General features: G+C 31.7%; 2 protein-coding genes across 2 annotated transcripts; both read left to right on the forward strand.

Moving 5' to 3' along the window:
* Nucleotides 1–10,627: 10,627 nt before the first annotated feature.
* LOC105156750 (suppressor) lies at nucleotides 10,628–12,077 on the forward strand. Its single transcript, XM_011072968.3, has one exon. It carries the CDS (start codon nucleotides 10,804–10,806, stop codon nucleotides 11,818–11,820), a length of 1,017 nt encoding a protein of 338 aa, XP_011071270.2. The 5' UTR covers nucleotides 10,628–10,803; the 3' UTR covers nucleotides 11,821–12,077.
* Nucleotides 12,078–17,623: 5,546 nt separating this feature from the next.
* LOC105156476 (Squamosa promoter-binding protein-like (SBP domain) transcription factor family protein) lies at nucleotides 17,624–20,988 on the forward strand. Its single transcript, XM_011072612.3, has 4 exons — nucleotides 17,624–17,882; nucleotides 18,405–19,129; nucleotides 19,565–19,668; nucleotides 20,012–20,988. Exons 2-4 carry the CDS (start codon nucleotides 18,522–18,524, stop codon nucleotides 20,686–20,688), a joined length of 1,389 nt encoding a protein of 462 aa, XP_011070914.2. The 5' UTR covers nucleotides 17,624–17,882; nucleotides 18,405–18,521; the 3' UTR covers nucleotides 20,689–20,988.
* Nucleotides 20,989–22,935: the final 1,947 nt, after the last annotated feature.

A 22,935-nucleotide genomic window follows, 5' to 3' on the forward strand; every position in this document is an offset into this window, starting at 1 on the left:
TTCTTCTTCAGCTTTTCTAGGGTAGGAAATGCTGTTGCCTAGTGGGGCAGGTCTTAGGTTTTGCCTCATATGTGCAACTGTGCATGCCTTCATGTTAATTTCTTACACACATACATACATACATCATACATATATATGTGTGTGTTTGTGTGTTACATCATACATATATATATGTTGGAAAAATAAACTAAATTAAGTATTGATAAAATCTAAAAGACTATGCATGTATTTTAGTTGGTCAAGTTCTTGAATTATTATAGGAGTTTGAAGGGTGTTTTTCATATCTATGAATACCCTACATTGTTTCATTTGTTGTAAGACGCAAGTGGAAATTTAATTAGTAAAACTATTCTACTATCCTCCACTTCTTTTCTAACAAGATATATACACACACACATGGGTTTAATTAATTGTGGATGTAAAGTAGGATGATGGGATGCCCTGTTGTGTACTTGTGTTTTCCTCTTTTTGTTTTTTACTGTGTGAGCAATGCAAGAAAACCCTCCCTCCTGCCTAACAAGATATAACATAAAGTGAAAGTAGAAATAACTTTGTCCCAATGCAAGAACTCAGGTTTAAAAAGAAATTAAACTACCTACCTACTGTGTGCCTGTGCTCTAGGAAAAGCTCATATACATACATGTATATATATATGATGATATTACAATACTACGCAAAGAATCTATAACACCTATGATAGTCACAACTTGTTTTAATCACTACAAAAAATAATGCTAATAGCAATGACATATATATATTTCTTACAAAATATTAGAATTCGTTGCTAATAATTTAGACTAGCAATGAATTAGTATGAATTTGATTTGCTAATTAGTTGTGATTTTAATTAGTATCAAAATTTTTCATAGTTTTCGAGTCTTTTTCTTGTAGTGAATTAAAAGGGTGTTTGCACACGGTTGTTTAGAAATATATTTAAATTCATAAGCTGATCTATATGTATATATATATAATGAAGTATTTTTTTTGAAATTTTAGGATATTAAATTTTATTATCAGATCTATAAGTTTTATGTGTATAATTAGTTTCACTAATATGATGAATTCAAGTAATTAAGAAAGATTGTTAAATTCTTAACTAAAACAAGTCATCAGGTCTTCTTCTTTTTTTGATTTTTCGAAGTACTTTAGAAAATCCTAATAATTTATTTTAATCTAATTATTTTCTTCGGGGCGTATGGTAATTTAATTTGAGGAGAAATAGAGAGCAGTGGGTTTAGGCCCACTAGGTTTTGTTGTGAGTTTCTTGGACAAGACAATTCAGCCCTATATATATAGACAGATCGATGAAATGACATTCAACTTGTCCTAACATCTTCTACACAGTCGTAGAGAATTTGAATTCACAAGTCAAAGCAAACCCTAATTATCAGACTTGTGACCGGATCCTGCTGGGTTTTAATTTTTTGAGCCAAGACTTTTATTTGGATCAGACTATTGCAAATATAATACTGATTCTAGATTAAAACAATAATGTAAATTTTTAATTTATACTTAATATACATAAAGTAAGAAATTAATATATTTGAAACTTTAAAGTACTCATAAATAAGTACTTGTGCACTCAAAAATATTATTTTCACGTACGTATTTAGAACAATCACTTTGATTATATAAATTAAATATTTTTTAGAATTATAAAACTAGTTTTTAGTAGGTCTCAACTGATACCAAACTCCCCCACCCCCAGATATCCAGACTTGTTCTCATGATCTCTATTTTATTAATGTTTCACCAAGACTAGCATAACCAATTAAACTAACTTCATTTTTCACTTTCCAAAATTAAGCTATTCCAATCCCAATTTCGGACATATATATATATATATATATCCTGTCTATACCTACTTTTGTGGATTTTAAAGTCTTCACGACATATTAATGATATAAAGTTAGATGATGTAATTAAGGAAGAAATTCTTGTTTGAAATATTTGGAGTCAAAGTTGATGTCTTCCTAATTAAATCTAGTTAAGGCTGGTCCCTTTTCTGAAAGTACGGGAACGATTTTAGCAGTACTGTGAGCATCTGTATATTTGTATATATATATATATATATATGTTCATTGTCCTGTAGAAGACAACTTAAATATGTCCCATAGTTAGCAGCACAGCTGCAATCATATATATAATATACGTTTCAGCACTTTCTTTGAGTATTAATGTACGTATTTTGAATTTCTGGAGTTCTCCTTAACTTAAATTTTTTCTTGCAAGGAACGACCTCCGACAGGATTTACGTACAGTTCCCAGTTAAAGTTGTATATATATATATAACCACGACCTAAGGTCCGTAAAAACATATACACTAATTTTCATCGTTTAAAGCATGCTTAATTAATTACATATAAGTTAGTAATGAAGGGTTTTTCTGAAACCATACATAAATAGCTAGTCACATTAATTATTATTATGTTACGAAATTAGTGTTTGTTATAAATTCAGTAATTAATAATAAAAAAATTAAGTAGAATGAAACACCAAAAAATTAGTAATTACAAAAAAAAAAAAAAAAAAACCAGAAAGAAAGAAAGTAGGTTTATTGAGATTTGACAGCGAGAGAAATGTGAATCGGAAAACCTAAGGAAATTGACGTGTGAGGGGAGCAGGAGATGGGCAACACAGCCCTACCTTGACGTCCCTTCCAATTCCTTTTGGGGGAGAAAAAGAATTGATGTGTCACTCACCACAGCACGGAAATGATTGTGCTTTCTTTAACACTTGTCGTCCATCCTCACAACTTTAATTCATTGCAAAACAAAACATTCATGTTAAAGTCATCAATATATGTGTGCGATTAGACATGACCCTCTTTATTATATATTTCATTCGGGTCAAATTTGTGATCTTTCAAGAGGTGGTGATTTATGATACAATATGATATGATTTTTTAAGGGGTGATAATCCGTCATCCAGTATGGTTGTCCCAAATATTTTAGTAGTTTTTAATAAGAGAAAAACATATTAAACTAGTCGAGATGCTCCTCGGCGAAACTCTTCCAATGCCTAAGTCAGTTCAAGTTAGAGATGATAAATAACGATTTTAAGTAGTAAATGAGTTAGCAAGTAATGAATATATCTTACCATAAATGCTATGGAATGAGGGTATTTATAAGACTAAATGCGCCCACCTTCTAGTTCATGTGGCGTCATCCCAAATCATCAGTTCTCAAATAATTTATAGTCTAGATCTCGGTCATTAGGGCAGGTCGGGTAGAGCTACTCAAGTCGAGATAGAAAGACGCGGATCTCAGGGCTCCAGTAGTATTTTAGTGTTGTTGGAGGGTTATTTATGACTATTTCTAAGTGTGTATGATATAACTATATCATAAGTCCCCCACTTCTTTAAGTGTACCTGAAAGAGCACTTGAAGATGTAGAAAAACACTTGAAGTAGAATGCCGCCTCTTTATCTCTCGGGGTCTTAGAAATCTTTCAAATTTTATATTGAGAACCTCAATCTCTTGAGCGAGATACTTGGACAATCTTTTCTAGATTTAAGGTGATCTTTTCAGATCAAGGTGATTTTTTCTAGATTAAATTTTTTTTTGCATTAAGGTGATCTTTTTCAGATCAATTTTTTTTCAAATTAATGTGATCTTTTCCAGATCAAAAATTTCCTTCAGATTAAGGTGGTCATTTTCAGATCTAGGGGTGATACTTTTTAGATCAAAACCTTTTTTTTCAGATTAAAGTGATTTTTTTCAAATTAAAAATCTTTTTCGAATTAAGGTGATCTTTTTCAGATAAAAAATCTTCTTCAGATTAAGGTGATCTTTTTCAGATTAAAATGATTTTTTTCTAGATCAATCTTTTTCAGATACTAGCGCGACCTTTGTGCGCGACCTCCATGATGATAATCTTTTTTTATTTTTTCAACTACATTTTTCAGACAATAATGCAATCTCCACCATGACGATAGTTTAATTTTTCAAATACTAGGGCGATCTTAGTGCACGACCTCCATGATGATAATTTTTTTTAGATAGTAGCGCAACCTCAACGACGATACTCTTTTTCAAAAATTTCAACTACTTCTTTTCAGACAATTGTGCGACCTCCATGACAATATTCTTTTTTAGATTTTTGGACTAGTCTTTTTCAGACAAATAATGCGATCTCGTTGGAGGTGTGCAACCTTCATGAAGATAATCTTTTTCAGATACTAGCACGACCTCCATGACGAGGAGGTGGTACCTTCATGCATATACTCCTTCTCTGGGGCTAAATGTGCAAACCTTCTGGTCCACGTGGTGTCATATCAAATCATAAGTTATTAGATGATTTATGATCTAAATCTTGGGTCATCAGAACGGGTCGGATTGAGCAACTCGAGCCAAGATAGGAAGATGTGGCCCGACTCGAAATAGAAAGATGCGGATGCTGGGGCTCCAGTGGTATTTTAGTATTGTTGAAGGGTTATTTATGTCTTTTTATGAGTAGGTATGATATACCCTTATCAATATTATTCCATAATATATATATTAAATAGATATATTTTTAAAATTATGTGTATGAATTTCATTATGATTGTCAGCGTGCATTATCATTTCCTGATATTTAATAGTGATAAGGAATTTACCTAATATATAAACTCACTTAAAGTTCTCCTCTTTCTTTGTTTTCTTCAATAAATCTTAATTAATGGTTTCAATTTTGATCACAATTATGAGCAGGGAATGTTCCTAATATCATAATTAATTATTTATAGAAATATTCACACATTACTTATTAATGACGTAGTTCTTATATTGATGGAGAAAACCAAATCTACATTTATATGATTGTAAATAATTCATTCTTACCAATTAAGCCAAAAATTGTGGACCAAACTATGTTTTCTTTTAGTCATACAATTTTTAAGATAAGTTCGTACTGACACTCCAATAAAAACAAACACCACCTACCACAAGAGCTTTTGGACAAAATGAACATTCAATCGAACGCCACATTACACAGTAGTCTTTGAGTGAATTCAACTTTTGAGTCTGTCTGTTGAATTAATGAGAGTCAAATCTCAACATTAATTCGTACGTAGAAAAGGAAAGGACAAGAAAGGCAAGTTATGGAAGGAAGGTATGGTCATTATCTTATTGGTAGCAACATTTCCTTGTGATCACTTCTCGTTTTTTACTGAGCCTACCTATCTTAATTCATTGCATATGCTCATCATACCTAATTCAATTCATAATATTGAGGCCTATAACTTTAAGCTCACGGATTCGTCGTGGGAATGTTATTATACTTTAATAATAAAATATTATTCCAATTAATTAAATAACAAACGTTGATTAGATTATAGTTATATGATATTGATAATTAGTATATGATTGTCATAATTGTTGATTGCCATTAGATATAGATATTTGATAATTATAATTAATTTATCCGATATACAATAGTTAATCGCTATCACCTAATTTAGCATCACTTTCTCTAAATTGAGGGGGTGTTTTAGCACCAAAGAAATAGCAGCAACCATCACAAAATTTTACTAATAATTATATCAAAATTGTCTTTACTAATTTATACAATTATATACCTTAAAATGGTCCATTTCTGTGTCTCTTGGTCTGTTAATAGTCCTTTTTTGGCCTCGCAAAAAATGCAAGCAATCTTATATGATGATACAAATAAGTAAATTATTTTTTAATATTTTTTAAATATGATATAATTGCTCTATTTTAAAAAATTACAAAAAGTTAAGTTGATATTTATTTTACGTAAAAAAAATAATTTACTCATTTATAATATCACATAAGGTAAATTGCAGTTATCCACATACATGCATAACTAATTATTAATAATAAGAAATTATATCGTTTGTTATGTCAATTTTTTATATTAAGAAATATATAATATTAATTTGTTATTATTATTATTATTATAATTTTTATAGTGTGAGTTATCATCTGGGAACGGGAATGGAAAAGATTAAACATAGGAATAAAGTGAAATGTGAAATCTCGGACATCCAAGAAAGTTGGACACTCTGAACTCCACGTTCTTAACTGTATCAAAAATAGACCTGGGATTGAGACATAAAGTGCCCAACGTGTCTACGTCTCATTGGCTGCCTCCCTACTACTCTTCTATGTTTTCCCATGTCTTCTGGAAAGAAACCTACTCTTCTTATGTCAATACTTACATAGGCTTATTTTTCTGATCTAACAATGAGGCTTTTTTTTTTTTTGTACTTGTTTTCATAAATTAACACCTTTGACATTAATACAACTAATAAACTTCAATTGTACTTATTGCATACAACATTTTACAACATTTGTGAAAAAAAAAATAAATTATACAAATATCCCCTTATTATTTGAAAAATTATAAATATCCACATGAATTATAACAAAGCTTAAGGGAGCCAATCGTAATGTATCCCTCCTCCCCCAAAAAAAACATAGTCGGATTCTAGCCAATTTTATTTTGGTAGTTATACCGTGGATTTATTTATTTTTGCATCAGTGGAAACACGCTCGATAAATATATATTTAGATAGGAACGGATTTAGAAATGAAAATTTGAGGGGTTGAAAAATTATACTTATATATGAATTTCACATTATTGGGGGCAATTAAATAATTTGCGGGGACCAGTATATAAACATAAATAAAGTTTATGTATAATTATATATATATATATATATAAAATTTGGGGGAGGATATGTAAAAAATAAATTTAATGTATAATTTTTTTCAAAAATTCAAAACTTTGGGGGACCTGCCCACACCCCTTGAATTTGTCATTGTACTTAGACAAAAGTTGAGTATTTCTGAATTCTTGAAATAAATTTTATGCACCAAATTTCTAGTATCTTTGTCTTGCTATATATAAATGACAGTTAAAAAAAATAAATAAATAAAAGCTTGGGTAAGTTTATTATCCATTCATTAATTAAAGGAGTGGTTGAGAGCAATGATCGTAAATTAATTGACAATTGGGCCTTACTAGCCCAAATGCAGTACCAACATCAGTCTTATTTGCTTATTCGGAAGTGAAGAATGAAGATAATGGGCCAAAGTAAACAGGCCCACTTTTTTGGCCCTAGTTGAATAAAATTTCCATCCTCACAACCCTTGATTTTTTTATTTTTTATTTTTTCAATTGGAAGCAGTTTTTACATTGTTAAATGTTGATTCAATACATAAATAGTTTAAAATCAAATTCTCAAATTCTAAATCAATAAATACATTCAAATAGAGATATGCAGACATATTCGTAGAACTCGAACTGACAACTTTTTAATTGTGATCTCTTAACTTGAATCGAATTAATTGAAATTATTAAAAAGAAAAGAAAGAAACAAGTGGTATATAATATGGGGAAGATATGAAGAGAGGTTTGGATGATGATAAGTGCATGAAGGTTGAGAAAGAGATGAGAACAAAAATGTTGATAAAGTGAGTGTTGTTAGGAATGGGTGGGAGACCTCAGACATAGGGCACCAGATGGGACTCATTGGAGAACAATGGCCATACATCTCTACTTTTAATCCCTGCTGTCTGCCAACTGAAACCGACCATACATCCATCCAAACATCTTTGTTTAATATGGAGTTTGGATAGACTGGAGCATCACACATGTGAACCCGCCATTGGTCGATAACTTTTTCCAGTAAATAAAAGTTTAAACGATGACCGTCACAATTCAGGTCTTTTGTTCAACTCCCTTCACATCTATACAATTTTTCAAACTAACAACCTGTCTTTACTGGAAGTAACTTATAACTTACCCAATAAGGCAACGAGAAGGAGTAGATGTGGGCTTTACATGTACCTATATGTGGCCCTGCTGTTGCTTGCCTTTGATTCATAGATATTAGGATATACCTGATTGATATTTTCATATTAATTCTATAGGAATAAATAAATAAATAAATACAAGCAACCTCTATTTATATGGGATGTGTGAAAAACATTCTTTTATGTTTTTTTTTGTTAGCAAAACGTGTTTTTTAAAATAAAACAATTTATCCTTTTCCATAGGAAAATAAAATTGCTCCATTTTAAAAATATAAAAAGATACATTTGCTCATTTACAATACTATAGTGGTTAAATTGCACCAAACCCACTTAAACAGTATATGAGGGTTTCATTTCAAAAATAAAAATAATCCAACAGGAGAAAAGGGCCACAGAGCTTTGAAAGCCACAAGTTTGATGGTTGTTAAAGAGATATGGATTGAAATTGCGACTTCTGTTGAAGATGGTGATAGATTGAGAAAATGGACTTGAAAGCGCTACTTGAGACTATGACGACAGAGTGTACTGATACAGAAAGCAACCCTCCAATTCGACTTTGACAATTCGTTTCGCCTTACCTGTGAAAATAATACTTCAACTAACTACGTACTAATCTCCCTTAATTGTGTATAATTAACTGATGAGCTGATTGTTTAAAATTGAACGCTATTGATTTCTCACAATGTATAATTGCATGCATGCAGATAATAATGAATTCTTGGATGAGTGTTTTTGTGTAATTAAGGTTAATCTATTTATGTTTGAATTTAATTATTTACAGATGCTAAATAGTACTTATGTCAAATACACGACAAGATATTAAACTAAAACCAAAATTTGGGACTTTCAAATAATAGTATGGTCAGTAGACAGCGTGCAGTGGCCGCGATAATTCTAATTCAGATTAATCGGTCAAATTTAAATTAATTATATTTCCCCGAGTATATTTGAAGGAGTCGCCTTTGATTCAAAGTTGTCTTAATATAATTTTGATGGCTAAATTATATTTACTGTCATGTGGGTTATGGGGTAATAATTTAAGAACTCTAACTACATGAGGGATAAATTATAATCCATAATTCAATAATTTTTAACAATAACTCGTCAGAAATTGCTGACGGAGTTAATGTTTTTAAAATTGAGGTTTTAATTTGAAAAGAAAAAAACGAGTCCTGAAAATGCACAAAATTATGAATATTTAATTGTCTGTCTTTTACAACTACAGTTCTTAAAATAAGACTCTCCAAATATATAGAACATAAAATACAATTTAGTCATAGTTTGCATAATTGGATGCTTTGTCAGCAAAAATTCCAATTTAAAAAACCCTAATTTTGTCCACATCAATAATTTTCGACGAATTATAAAATTTTAGTAAACAAATCTCTCTAATTATTAAAAATAATTAAATTATAGATTCTAATTTACTACTCCCATAACCAGAGTCGTTAAATTACCACTTGCACTATAACACACAGGACAATAAATTTGATTTAATAACCTATCTTTCCTCACTATGTGTGTGTTTTTTTCTTGGTGAGGCATTATTAATAATTAAGATTAATATGGATTTCCCCCACCCCCCACCCAAAAAAGAAAAAAATGAAAATTGAATTATATATATTGAAAGTGTAAAGTAATTAGTGTTGTTTATAGATATGCAGGAGAAAATCCAAGGAAAGGAAAAAGAGGAAAGCATCCAAGGAAGATAGGTTGTTGCCCCCCACAAAACACTACACCCATCTTTGGGTTTCCACACATATGGCAATTGGCAACCATTAAAGCTTGTTTCATTCTACCCCACACCCTCTTACATATGTTCAACAAATAAGTGGCTTCTCACTGGAAACACTACCCATTTTCTGAAAAGCATAAATCAGTTGGGATTAACAAAACATATTAATTACTAATTTCCAAGAAAAATAAATTAAAGCAAAAGAAAAAGATTTTGTGTAATTACTATATATAATTAAAGAGAAAGATTTTGATGCCACATCTCATATGGATTATGTAAGACCCATGAAATTAATGGACATGTTATAAACTTCTAAGAAAATTTGATCCAATTATTCTTATACATATTCACGCATTAATGTGATTGAGGAGGTATATTTTCACCCTTATGAAGGTAGTTTAGTTTGAAAAAAATTATTTGACATGCAATAAGTCAATCGAAGGAAAATATCAATATTTATTTAGTTTTTTTTATTAATATCAGCAAAGCCAGTGAATTTGACTAACGGGTAGAGTTATTTATTAGACAGAATAAAACTTTAGGGGTACTAGATGTTATTTTTCAACCTACATGGAATTTACGTATAATTATACCAAATTTCAAAGAAGAGGTGTGTAATTATCCCTAAAGGTGCTTGCAATGGTTGTTGCTTTTGCAAGAGAATAAATTATAATGAAAGTTGTAAGTTAAATACTAGCAGAAATTGTGAGTTTTTTAAAATGAAAATGAAAAGTTGAAAAAAAAATTGAATTTGGAGCGCTTGGGAATAAATTTAATATATATAATTTTATCAATTAACTGCAGATATTGATAGAGATTTGTTTATAAATTTGGGTTAATTCAGCTTAATTTTGCAATTAAAAGAAAAAAAAAATTGAAAATTGAAAATAGAAAAACACTTGTTCAATTTATTTTTAATAATAAGTTGATAAATGCTTATTTTAAATAGTTATAAAGACCACCTCCTAAGTATGCAGACAAAAATAACTTATAAAAATATTAAGACTAAAGAAAGAAAAATGGAATTTAAGAAAGAAAAGTTGATTAATGTACCTTTGGTTAGTCATAAATAAAATGATTAAGAGTGCATATGATTACTATAAAAAAAGGGACGCTGCAAAACCTTTATTCTCAATCATTTCAAACACCTTCACACATTTCTCACTAAAAGCTCACAACAACTTATACCCCCTTCCAATTAATTAATTCATACTACGTACATATATACTTTTGTTTGGTTATAAATACTTAGTCCTAAGTTTGAAAACACCATACATTTTTCATTTTCAACAACGATCATTAAACAATGTCCATGTCTGTCACAGGGTTTTCATCAGACCCTAATAAGATGTACAAGAATTCGTTCCACTGGAGGAATGATTCCGGGGAGCTCGATGTTTTCGAGGCGGCCGGATACTTCTCCAGCGTCAATATTGATCAAAATCCTGGCGCCTACATTGTCAATGGTGTAAACTTTGCTCAAAAGTTCATCAGAGACGAAAAGCAGCAGCATGTTCAAAGAGCTGCTGCTGCCAGGATGAGCCTGGACATGCCGATCAGAAATCCAATTCCTGCTGAGTTCCACATCATGGATCAGAAGCAGATGATCAAAGAGAAGAAGAAACACAAGCAGCCTAGCTCTCCAGGCGGCAGGCTGGCTAGTTTCTTGAATTCCCTCTTCAGTCAAACACATTTAAAGAAGAAAAAATCGAAATCTGGCAGCACGATGAAGGATAGCTTGGAAGAAGAAAGCCCTGGCGGAAGGAGGAAAAGACGAAGCAGCATTAGCCATTTTAGAATCACAAGCAGCACTATCAGTAGTACTGCTGCGAGCACTGATTCCAAGTCATCGTTGTTCTCATCGTCGAGTTCGGGGTTCAGAACACCTCCTCCTTACGCAAATACTCCCACAAAATCATACAAGGAATTCAGAAACTTGGCTGATCTCCAGCAGGAGATTTCCAGGACTCAAAACAGTGGGAATTTCAGGCCCACATTGGAGAAAGCGCTGTTTGCGGAGAAAAAGGTCACAGACTACGCCTGGATGGAAGAAAAATACAGAATCAGCAGCGGCGATCCAGGGAAAAATTCCAGGAACGGGAATCCCGCGGCGGGGATTCCAACCAGGAATTCCACCACGAACTGGGAATTCAGGAAGTTCAGTAACGCAGACGACGGTGCAGACAGCGATTCAAGCTCTGATCTCTTTGATTTACCAAGCCATGAGTTAGATTTCTACTCCAGTAGCCTGCCTGTCTATGAAACAACCCATCTCGACAGAATCAAGATTGGCACACAAATCCCCAGCGCTGCCACAGTGTAACCATAATTATTCCATATAATTAATGCTAATTTTGGAGTTCATATTACAATATAATATTTCTTGGTAATGGTTGGAATCAAGAATCAGGTCGCAGATTCTGCCTTCTCTTTTTCTTTTTCAGTCTCTGAAAGTTGCTCACGATTTGCATCTTTATGTACAGTTTAGAATGTTTCCCTGTCTATCAACTTTAGTGTATTTCTTGTATGCTTTTGGAAATTGGAGGTATGTGATGGAGGTGGTTCAGGATTATTATTGAAGTGCACCCACTACAACAGTTGGAATAATTATGCATGATTAGGAATCATCAGTTTTTGGTATGAAAAGAAAAAAATAAAAAAGCATCATCACGCCCATGTGATTCTGATTTAACCTTTTATCATTAACTGATATCTAACTTTAGGTGTAACAATCATACATTGTAGATTTTTCTATTTATGCTGAATCTTGTGGTTGACGTCCATAGATCTCACTATAGACGTCCATACATATATGTACATAAAAAATGAAAATGCTAACGAACCAATTTTTTCATCATGTCATGCCATGGTTTAGAATTTGTAACGTGATTAGTATACTCAATACAAAACAAGTGCTTATTTTCGATGGATTTTTGTGACGGATATACATAACAAATTAAAATTTATGATAGATTTTCGATAGCAAGATCAATTGCAATAGACCCCATAAAAAAAAAAGAACTATTGAAAGAATTTCCTATCGAAGACAATCCCCAGAAAAAATCACATTGTTCCCGCGCGGGAATCATGTGATTGGAGATATTGGATCATTGGAGTAATTCCTGCATAAGACAATTAATTAACATGAATATGCCATGAATGCATAATAAAATGGTGAAATTAAATCAAAGAAAAGAAAAAGAATATGGAAATTAATTAATTAATTCAGTGTGTTCTTGATTATCTTCAACGCACCTTTTAAGGCTGAGTGCAAATTAGTTTGGCGTTTCAAAAAACCAAAGCATATATACATGCATGTTTTGGTCTAATCATCGAATCGATCATGGGATCAACATAAAAAGCATTACTGTTTTCAACTTTTCTTAGTATATTTTGATATTTTAATTTAATGCCCAATCAATGCATGTTTATGATAAACAAATAAAGACAGAATATATATAGGCCCCCCCGCCTGGATTTTTTTTGGAGTTAGCAGAAATCAAAAGTAGCTAGATCAGGGGAAATGACGACCTTACACGAGGATCTTTTATATATATATATATATATATATATATATATATATATTATAATAAAACACACACACACGCACACTGCCTATGAAGATGATCAGTGTATAACTATAGCTGTCTAAAGACATATCTCTGTAAGAATAATGGCATCAATGATTGATCAAGTTCGGTGGATTTTTTATTAATTCAAGCGCATGATGCAAGATATCCTTATCAATAGTGTTTAGTATTCTTGGGAGTACATAATACATATGTTGGCACAATTAATAAGAATAATTCATTTTTTTGTCAAAAATTATGTGTGCAAATTCTTTCTCAACCAATGTCACGACTTTGTTGATGAGTAATATAAACAGTCTGTAAACAATTTATGATCTTTTGAATCTTTCCTAATCAATAATAGTGATCAGTCTTCGAGCAAATAACTAAATAAAAGCAAAACTTAAGTGCATGTTTACTTTATTGGACTAGACATTATCGAACTAATAATATAAGCTAGTTCAATATTTATTTCATTAGGTTGGAACTTGTTATTATTACAAAGTCCGCTTTGGCAAATTAAAATGGAGAGATCGAGGCATTCGTGTTATGGAGAACTACTTTTTCATGAAATAAATTTGGTCTAGTTTGTCTAACTCTACTCAAACACCTAAATAAATACCATTATATAAATAGATACGGAGACAAAGATCATTAAATTAACACCGCATATTGTGTCTGAAAAGTAGGGCCTCGTTACATATGTTTCTAAGGAGTGGAATCCTCATATCCTAACTTGCAACTTGATCGGTACTTCATTCCGTGAATTATTATCCATTTTAACTTTGTAAAAGTCTTTTAGATTTGTCTTGAAAAGAAGCCTTACTAAGAAGATGGGAACTTGAAAGTTGTAAACCACTCAAACTTCTCATTTACAATTGATGTGGAAAACATGCCAATGTCATGTACTTAGGGAGAGGTAGCTTTCAGTACTGTGTATATACCAAGAAACATGATGTGGAGTAATGTGTTTCTCAGACCAGTTTGCATGCTTCTCTTTCATCAACAAGTTAGTGTTCAATTCGCAACCACCAATATTACTTAATCCAATGTATGCTGATTGGCCACCATATTAATGGTCCGGGGAATTGATGATGTAGGCCGTAGCTCATGTGGTTTTGGCAAATCACTCCAAATTAACTTTGTCTGATTTGTTTGTACGTTTAATGTGTAAACACATATGTTTCTTTGTGTAAGTTGGGTTTCTTCTTTTCTTATTTTCTGTTTGTTTAGCCATTTCAAGGCCTCCTTCTTCGTTCTCATCTTTCCTATTTTTTATTAATCTCTCATTTCATCAAGTTTATGTTTAAGGCTCAGCCCTCCCATATTCTGGTCTGGCCCTTCTGTTTGGGCTTCATAGATATCCCAATTGGGCCGCCTAGAGTGAAGGCTTAATGGGCTTAGATGTTTTTCATGCAAAACCTTAATCCATCTACATGCATATACCAGATAGCAGTGGAGCAGTTTGAATCACCTGCCAAAAATCATATGATTAGGAGCATTTAACCTTTTATAAGAAGACATTATCCTCATAAAAATATGACAAATTATGCATTTATTATAATATATATATATATATTTAAAACACTAAAAAAAAATAAGTTATTTCATAAGCAATACATGACTCTAAATCACAACAAATAAACTCGAAGTATTGGTGCAATGGTGTAAGGTATTATCGTATTTACATGTGTAAGGTCGATTTATTTAGTGGGAAGTTCTGTATTAGTACCCCATCATTGAAAAATTCTATTTGGCTAGCAGCAACCACGAACCATAAATGGGGATTAATTTCGAGCAGAAAACTAGAATTAAAAACAAAATATAAAAAACCAATGTCATCTACCAGGATTAAGAAAAAGAAATAACACCAAAGTTTCAAGTTATGATAAAAAAATAATTAATATTTGTAGTGATTTTAGCTATATTCAAAATATTTATACGTGACTTTTAATTATAACTATTGTTTGGGTCTTGTATGCAAAAACAACTGCTAATAAATGTTTCACAACCACATTTTTCACACTTTTTAACATTTGATAATGATAATGAATCATAACAAAAACTTATATTCTTCTAATAAAATTCAATGTATATAACTTTTTATAATAAAAAGATTAAAGCCCACAACAAATTAAAACATATGCTTCCTTTTAACCAATCATGTTTTCCTACTCTCTTAACCAATCTTTTCCTTTCTCTTCATGGAGAGATGCTAATTATGGTTGTGGACTGTTCCACAATGCCTAACAACCATCTCTAACAGGAAAGTTATACGCAATACCTATAATAATGATTAATCAACTCTGGAAAATATTACCCAAACTCAATCTGATCAAATTAAATTAATTATATAATTAATGTAATTGATTATTTTTTTAAAATTATACATCAATCATATAATAGATATAATATACTTAATTATTATATAATTAATTTAAATATAATCAAATTCGATTCGAATTAAAATTTATGAGAAATCCCCATCCCCTCATTTCTTACTTAAATTAATAATTAGAATAGTGGGTACATGAAGTGAGTGTAGGCTAGGTACGAATTTCTTACACATACTAAATATGTAACTTAGGAAGTTGAAAGGATGTGTTGTCGGAAGATGCATGCCCCTAAAAAGTGATCCACGGTCAATGCCCCTTCCACGCTTGGTATATTTGAATCAATGATTGGTGGATTGAATTAAGAATGGAAGTAGCACGATCTCATCTAATTTTTCTAAGTAGAGGGCCCTATGCCTATTACTACCATTTAGGTATAACAAAATTTTAATTTAATTCTTGTATGCTAAAATGGGATATGTTTTGGTTGGGAAACGAAGGGAGATTAGATACCTAAATCACTACTCAGTTGTGAGTAGACACACCTAATTACCTGCAATTAGCAATTCTTGACTAATCACTCTAGCTAATTTAGTGTGTGTGTGTGTCTCTGTGTTTTTAACTTCTTTTTAATTTTTCTTTCTTTTTTTTGTTTTTAATGGGCACGATGATAGGGACTGCAATGTTATAAGAGTATACTAATATTTAGTGATTCCGCTATCGATGGAATTTATGTGCTTTATATTATTGTGCAACTATCTATCATGTGTTTTGTGCATGACTACTTCTTGTTGTGTAATTTTTTGATTCTGTAAGATCTCATATCATTTTAATTAAGATCTTAAACTTTTATAATTAATCAAAAATTTTGAATTTGAGTTACAATATTATGTTTCGACACTAGTTTTTTTAGTATACGCTTCATTTAATAATTATTGACTATATTCAATTAAGTTTTTGAGAATAAAATTAGAAAAAGATTTTTTTTTTTTGGTTGAGGAAATTAGTAAATGTTAAAAGAGCTTTTTATTTTTTTGATAAAAAATTTTATTTTACCCCCTGTGTTCTCTTCAAATGGCTAAAAAAATCTCTATATTTTAAAAATAGGCTAAAATCTTCCTGTGTTGTAATAAATTTAGAAAAAAACTCCTTTCTTTAGAAACTAACGGAAGGTGGGATGCATGAGCCTTAAGTAAATTTCTGCTACGATTTTTTGCTTATTTTGACATTTTTTTGGTCTTTAATTAACTAAATATGCCCCTATATTGTATCTAAAATTACTATGGTCAAATTGAATTTAATTTTTTTTTTTGCATTTTTCTCTCTTTTAAAAATATAATTTCTTCTATTTTTAAACATATTTATATTAAAAATCAAAATACAAAAACACAATTAAAAAATTATATTACAAAGACTAATATACTAAATTTTATTTTTTCAAATTTAGATATAAACATGAATATAAATATTAAGCAATTATAATAATTATGAGTTATAAATTATTTTAAGTACAATAATTATTATAATTATCTCAAATTATTCTTAATTAATTAAGATATATATTTAATTAATTTGAGTATAATAATTATCATAATTATCTAAAATTATTTTTAATCAACTAAAATATATTTTATTAAATTAATTAAAAATTAAAAAAAAAGATAAAAGCGACAGCCGACGCCCTCGCGTTGTGTCATCACCCCATCAATGGAGGTGGCGTAGTTGTTTCGTCATTTGTGGGAGACGGTGGGGGCGGGGGAGGAGGGAGGCGGCCGGGTGGGGGTGGTGGTGATTGGAGAGGGGGTAGGCAGCGGGGGTGTGGGGGTAGTTAGGGTTTTTTTTACTTATTATATATATATATAATAATAATAATATTTTTTTATAATTATAAATTATTTATATATAATATAAGTTAAATAATTTATTAAATTCAGATCTTTTATTCTTTTAAAATTTAACAGTTGAAATTAATTAATTAGATTTGACGATCATTATTTAATAAAAAAAGATTCACCAATCACTAAAAAAAATATATATTAAATAAAGGTATAAAAATCATTTTATAAAAAAAATTAACATCGTTAATTAAATTTAATGAAGAGGAGTGTTTGAGTTAAGTTTACAAAAATTGTTTTACACATTTTTAAAATAAAGAGAAATTTTTAACTGATTTTTTGAAATACATTGGATTTTCTCTCTCTTGCCTCATTCTCTCTCACATAGGCAGTCACCCAGAGAGAGAGAGAGAGACAGTATGGAATGAAAAGCTATAAAAGGAGGTGGAGCTGGGTTTAATTTAGCAAAGTGGGGTAGTGGAACTGGAAATGATGTTGACTCTCATCACTGTATCTGCTTCAACTTCAACCTCTTCACCACTTCCACTCTGAATAAAAATACCAATTCACCATACAGCGCTACCTTCACTATATATATATTACATTATACACCATACCCTTTCTCTCTGTCTCTTCACTGTTCACAAGGTAAGGCGTTGACAACTCTTCTCATTCATCAATTATCATTCAAGATGAAATCTTTTGCCTTGATTCCCTGCTGTGTGTGTTTCTTAATCATTTTTTCTCATTGGGCCTTTCTCGTAATTGCTTCTTTCATTTGCTCTTCCTGGGTTTCTTAAATTATTGATTGTGGTCAGAAAGTGACTGATACTTTGAGGTAATTTTTGTGCTTAAGCACTCTGCATATTGTGGTTTCTGATTTTTGTAATTTCTTCGCGATTTCGCGAGTTTCATGCGAGTACTGTTGTAAAAACTTTTAGTTTGTTTATATGTCTGTGGATTTGAGTGGCAACTGCTAATTAATATGTGGGGGATATACTTTCTTGAATTTTTCGTTTTCTGGGGTATCTAACTCCGAATTTATTTCTTCTGATTGAGACAATTTTATCTTAATATGATTATGTGATGTTTTATCCAGTAACATTTTAGAGTAATCATAAAATAGTTTCTCAATATTGATGTTTCTGTGTTTTTCCTTTCTTTATTTAGCACATGTGAGAAAAATTAACGTTCGGAATCAAGGATAAAGAGCAAAAGTGAAAGTTTGTTGGTTTTCTTAGTCTTGCCGGTCTGTAACGCAGTGGCCAGTTTCAATTTAGTCAGAGAATGGAGTCTCTGAGCTATGCTTTTGGGGGGAGAGCGCTGCTGTTTGCAGAGGATACAGATTTCCAGGTCGATGGTCTCGTGAGAAGTAGAAATTTATTGGACAAGTGGGGTGGAGAATCACTTTCTATTCCTAGTAGGAATTCAGTTGAGAGCATGGCATTTGTAGAACCCGTTTTGCCTAATACGATGAGAAAGTCGGTTTTTGGTGATCAATGCCTGAAGATCTCTGGTGATGAGGCCAACAATCCTTCTGGTAAATCGCTGCTGTCTACTTCTACCATCACATTATCGGAATTTAGCACCACATTTTCCAGCTCTATGAATGCAGTCATTGACGAGAAGTTGGCTGCTCCAAAAGAAAAGAATGATAATCAATTTTCTGTGGACAACTCAGTATTGTCTTCTCCAGAGCCCTTTGTGCCAGCAAAAAGAGCTCGGATCACGAATTTGCAGTCTCAGATTCCTACATGCCAGGTTCTTGGATGCAACAAGGACCTGAGTTCCTCAAAGGATTACCATAAAAGGCACAAAGTATGCGATGTTCACTCAAAGACTGCTGTGGTCATTGTTAATGGAATCCAGCAAAGGTTTTGTCAGCAATGCAGCAGGTAAAGAATCCTCTCACAAACATGTTTCACATACCTAAACTTTATTAATTAGAATAAATTTTTATTAGGTTCCACCTTTCCTTTGCACTAAAGATGAAGCTGTCATGAAACTAGAACCCAGCATTTTCTAGTATGATACGAGCAAACGACTCAACAATCTTGAAAAATGGCTTGATTAAATGAGTTCTGTTTTTTGTTGTGGTCTATTTGGCTTAATAGTGCATAAAATATCAAATGACGGTGTTTGTAAGTTTTTCACATAGAACTAATCATGTTATTTTCAAGTGTGACTGCTAATACTCTGTGGCCTTTCCTCCTAATTAAGAGAGCGACTATCTCAATGCAAAAATGGTTGTCATATAAAGAATTGGGCCAAATAAGTCTTTGCTGTTTTTTCTCCTATATACAGACTTGTAATAACGATTTGACTCGTAGGTTTCATGTACTAGCGGAGTTTGATGAAGGTAAGCGCAGTTGTCGGAAACGCCTTGCAGGCCACAATGAACGTCGAAGAAAGCCTCAATTCGACAATCACTTAGGTAAGCTGCAAAAGTTTTACTTGCACAATTTAGACTTTTCTTCGTTGTTATCTTCTCATTTTTTTCTCGGGCTTCAACTATATAAAGTAAGGAGCAGAGGGCAAAATTTCTCTTTGCCTTTCTCCGCATAAAGGATTATTTTGTGCCTAACCCTTTCATCGTTTCATGCAAAATTTCTGAGTTATGATATGGATACCATATATAATTGCTAGCAATATTCCCTCAAGCCCCTTCTCCAAATGCCTCCATATCCCACAGCTGAGAAAGCTGGATAAACAACAAACTTTTGAGGTCTCAATTGCGTACAAGTAGACTGATCCGTGCCTGTTTATTTGTTTTTCAGGTGCCGCATATTTCACAACTGATGCATCAAATTTCTCAAGATTTCTCTCGGGTGGATTTTTCGGGCTGCAATATAATGAGCCAGCTATGCGTAGTGGGCACCTTAAGTTGGAAGAAGAGCCAAGTCAAATATCTCAATTACCAGCACCCATGAAATTCTCTCAGTCTCTTCCAAAATCTCTCCTCCATTTGCATGGCATGGGAAAACAGTATCCTTCTAAGAATTGCCTCAACCATTCATTATCAGTTCAAGAGCTATCTGTGGGCTCAAATTCCAGCTGTGCTCTCTCTCTTCTGTCAGCTCAATCACAGAACTTAGTAAACAACTCAGCAGGCACGTCAATGCCTCATCCTCAGATCGCGCAAGAAAATCTCCATGCTGACCTCTGTACTATTCAGAACTCTGCTAAATGTTTTGGGTCTGATAACCTTTCGCCAAGTATTGTTAATTCATCTGGAACCGACCAAGAACGAAGCTCTGTTGGTTTGGAAGTTCCGCAAACCGAACTTTCACAAGAACCGAATGCTCCAAGACTAAAGAGCTATCTATCATCTGAAGGTGCAAACACTGTTGATTTGCTCGAGTTGTCAATACATCTTCAAAGAGTAGAACAGCAGAAACACTACACACAATTCAAGCTGGAAAATGGTATCTTCTGCCATTCTACAATTACTTGAAGAGAAGAGAAGCTGCAACAAATCTTCGGAATACTATTCCTTTGCTGTCTTTTAGGTAGCATTTGGAAGACATGAACAAGAAATTTTACTTTTGAAGAAAAATATGTAACCAGCACCTGGGCCTGAGGTAATTAATTAGTGTCAGAAGACATTTATATTACTTAAGGTTGCTTAATCTTTGTAAAAAGCCACCACATCATGTTAGTACTTGTGGCTCTTTGTGTTTGTTTGAGCCAATTAAGTACTATTTTAGATGGTTAAATAAGCTACTGATTATCATACTTGATCTGCTTCCCACAATCTCAATCTGATTTTAAATTCAGATACATTGAAGCTAAGCAGTTTCCTGGAGTACTTCAAGGGTTGCATCAAGAGTGTTTGCCGCTGAAAATAAGTTGTAAAGAGTATTTTTGTTTTATAATTTTTAATAGCTTTCTACCAACTCCTGCAGCTTATTCGAAAAATTATAAATAGTAAGTTGTTCTTTTAGACAATCAAACTTCAATTTTTCTTAAAAAAATAATTACGACATTTTTTACAACGTATTATCGCTACAAAAGTAAAAATTATTGCAATTATCCATTTTGAAGATTTATTTTTCTAGGGTTATTATTACACTTAGATTCCCTTTGAAAATACTAAATTATATTTTCTCAAACGCAGTTTTAAAATTACACTTACACCCCCTTAGAAAATTCATTGTTTATATTTAATCCTTTTTCGTTAGAGTTTGGACGAAAATGCTGACATTAACAAAAAAAAAAAAAGATTACATAAAAATTTTCAAGTTTACCCTTCATTTAATATTTTTATGTAATAATTTTGTACTTACAAAAGAAAAATATAATAATGTTAATTAACCTAATTCCATATATATTTATATATATTGCATTTATCCCTTTATAAGTATAAAAATATACATGAGAATGTTATATAAGGGGTAAAATTAAAAATTTATGTAATTTTTTACTAACACCAGCATTTTTTGTCCAAATTCTAATGAAAGGGGCAAATGTTAAACGGAGAATTTTTGAATAGGATGTAAAAATAATTCTAAAACTATTTTTTTAAAAAAAAATTATAATTTTATATTTTTAGAATAGACTTAAGTATAACTAAGTCTATTTTGTACTCAGGATTTGAGTAACAATTTGGAAGAGTTAATATTGTTTTTCTAAATCCAAATGTTTACATGATTCGCAATAAAAATGAGATTTTGATGATGGTAAAGCTTTTCAAAAGAGATGAACTTTACAACAGCATGGAAAGTTGATCCCACTCTCTATAGTATAGAATATAGATGCAAGCTTTTAATTGAGATGGGTAATCATTTTTCTGGCTGTAAATTAATGGTCCAAAATCAATACTGCATGTTTCTACTTTAATTCATTTAAATTTAGGTGTGATTAAAGTGATGGTGTAATCATTCACTGCTCCAAAAGATGTTTGTTCTTATGCATGTGTTTCCACGTGTCTGCCCCCATTTATATATCCACACCTTTATTCTTGTACCTTAAAGTTGTAGGCGTGCCTAATCTTACTTACATTATATGACATCCCATTTCCCCCCGTAAAGTTGTAATCATATTACATTAATCTTGATGCATAACGAGTCGTGTTTTCAGTCTAATCTTGAAAATTATCCAGCTGTTAATTAATTTTTCATGATGTTGTATTCTAATTTTCATGGGTAATGAATTTGTAAAAAAAAAAAAATTCAATTCGAGCCAGCTCGTTGAACCCATGAATCAGGTCGACTTATAAAGTACGTATTTTTTTTTTGGGTAAATTGCAATCTACCTACCTGTATTATAGAAAATAGACAAAAAACTCTTTTATGAAAAATAAAATAGCAATTTATCCCCTTGTATTTTTCAAAATGTAGCAATTTATCGCCTTATGTTTTAAAAAATGAAGCGGTTTACCTCCCTACCTTAGGAGGTAAATTGCTTTCTTTTTTAAAATACAGAGGGGTAAATTATTATTTATTTTTTATAAGATAATAATTTGCTCTTTTTAATATTGTAGGAGGATAAATTGTTATTCACCCTTTTCCTTTTAGAAAAAAAACAAAAAAGCATGTATTTTCCTTTCTATCATACCTAGCTAGAACATCAAGTTTAAGATGGGAGGCACATGGTTTTGACCTTGTTGATTGCAGTCTTTTGTTAATTTTGAGAGATTACGGACAGGGACAACTTTGTACTTCGATTTGGGACCACAAATTTTTAGTACCACGTGAAATAA

The sequence above is a fragment of the Sesamum indicum genome, linkage group LG2, assembly GCF_026168435.1.
Source record: "Sesamum indicum cultivar Baizhima isolate 11 linkage group LG2, ASM2616843v1, whole genome shotgun sequence".
NCBI classification, from domain to species: Eukaryota; Viridiplantae; Streptophyta; class Magnoliopsida; order Lamiales; family Pedaliaceae; genus Sesamum; species Sesamum indicum.

What these genes read in the sequence shown, in the direction of transcription:
- LOC105156750 (XM_011072968.3), top strand. Translation starts at nt 10,804, where the DNA reads ATGTCCATGTCTGTCACAGGGTTTTCATCAGACCCTAATAAGATGTAC.
- LOC105156476 (XM_011072612.3), top strand. Translation starts at nt 18,522, where the DNA reads ATGGAGTCTCTGAGCTATGCTTTTGGGGGGAGAGCGCTGCTGTTTGCA. An exon ending in TTTTGTCAGCAATGCAGCAG is followed by an intron (nt 19,130 to 19,564) that starts GTAAAGAATCCT and finishes TTTGACTCGTAG; the next exon opens with GTTTCATGTACTAGCGGAGT. An exon ending in TCAATTCGACAATCACTTAG is followed by an intron (nt 19,669 to 20,011) that starts GTAAGCTGCAAA and finishes TTTGTTTTTCAG; the next exon opens with GTGCCGCATATTTCACAACT.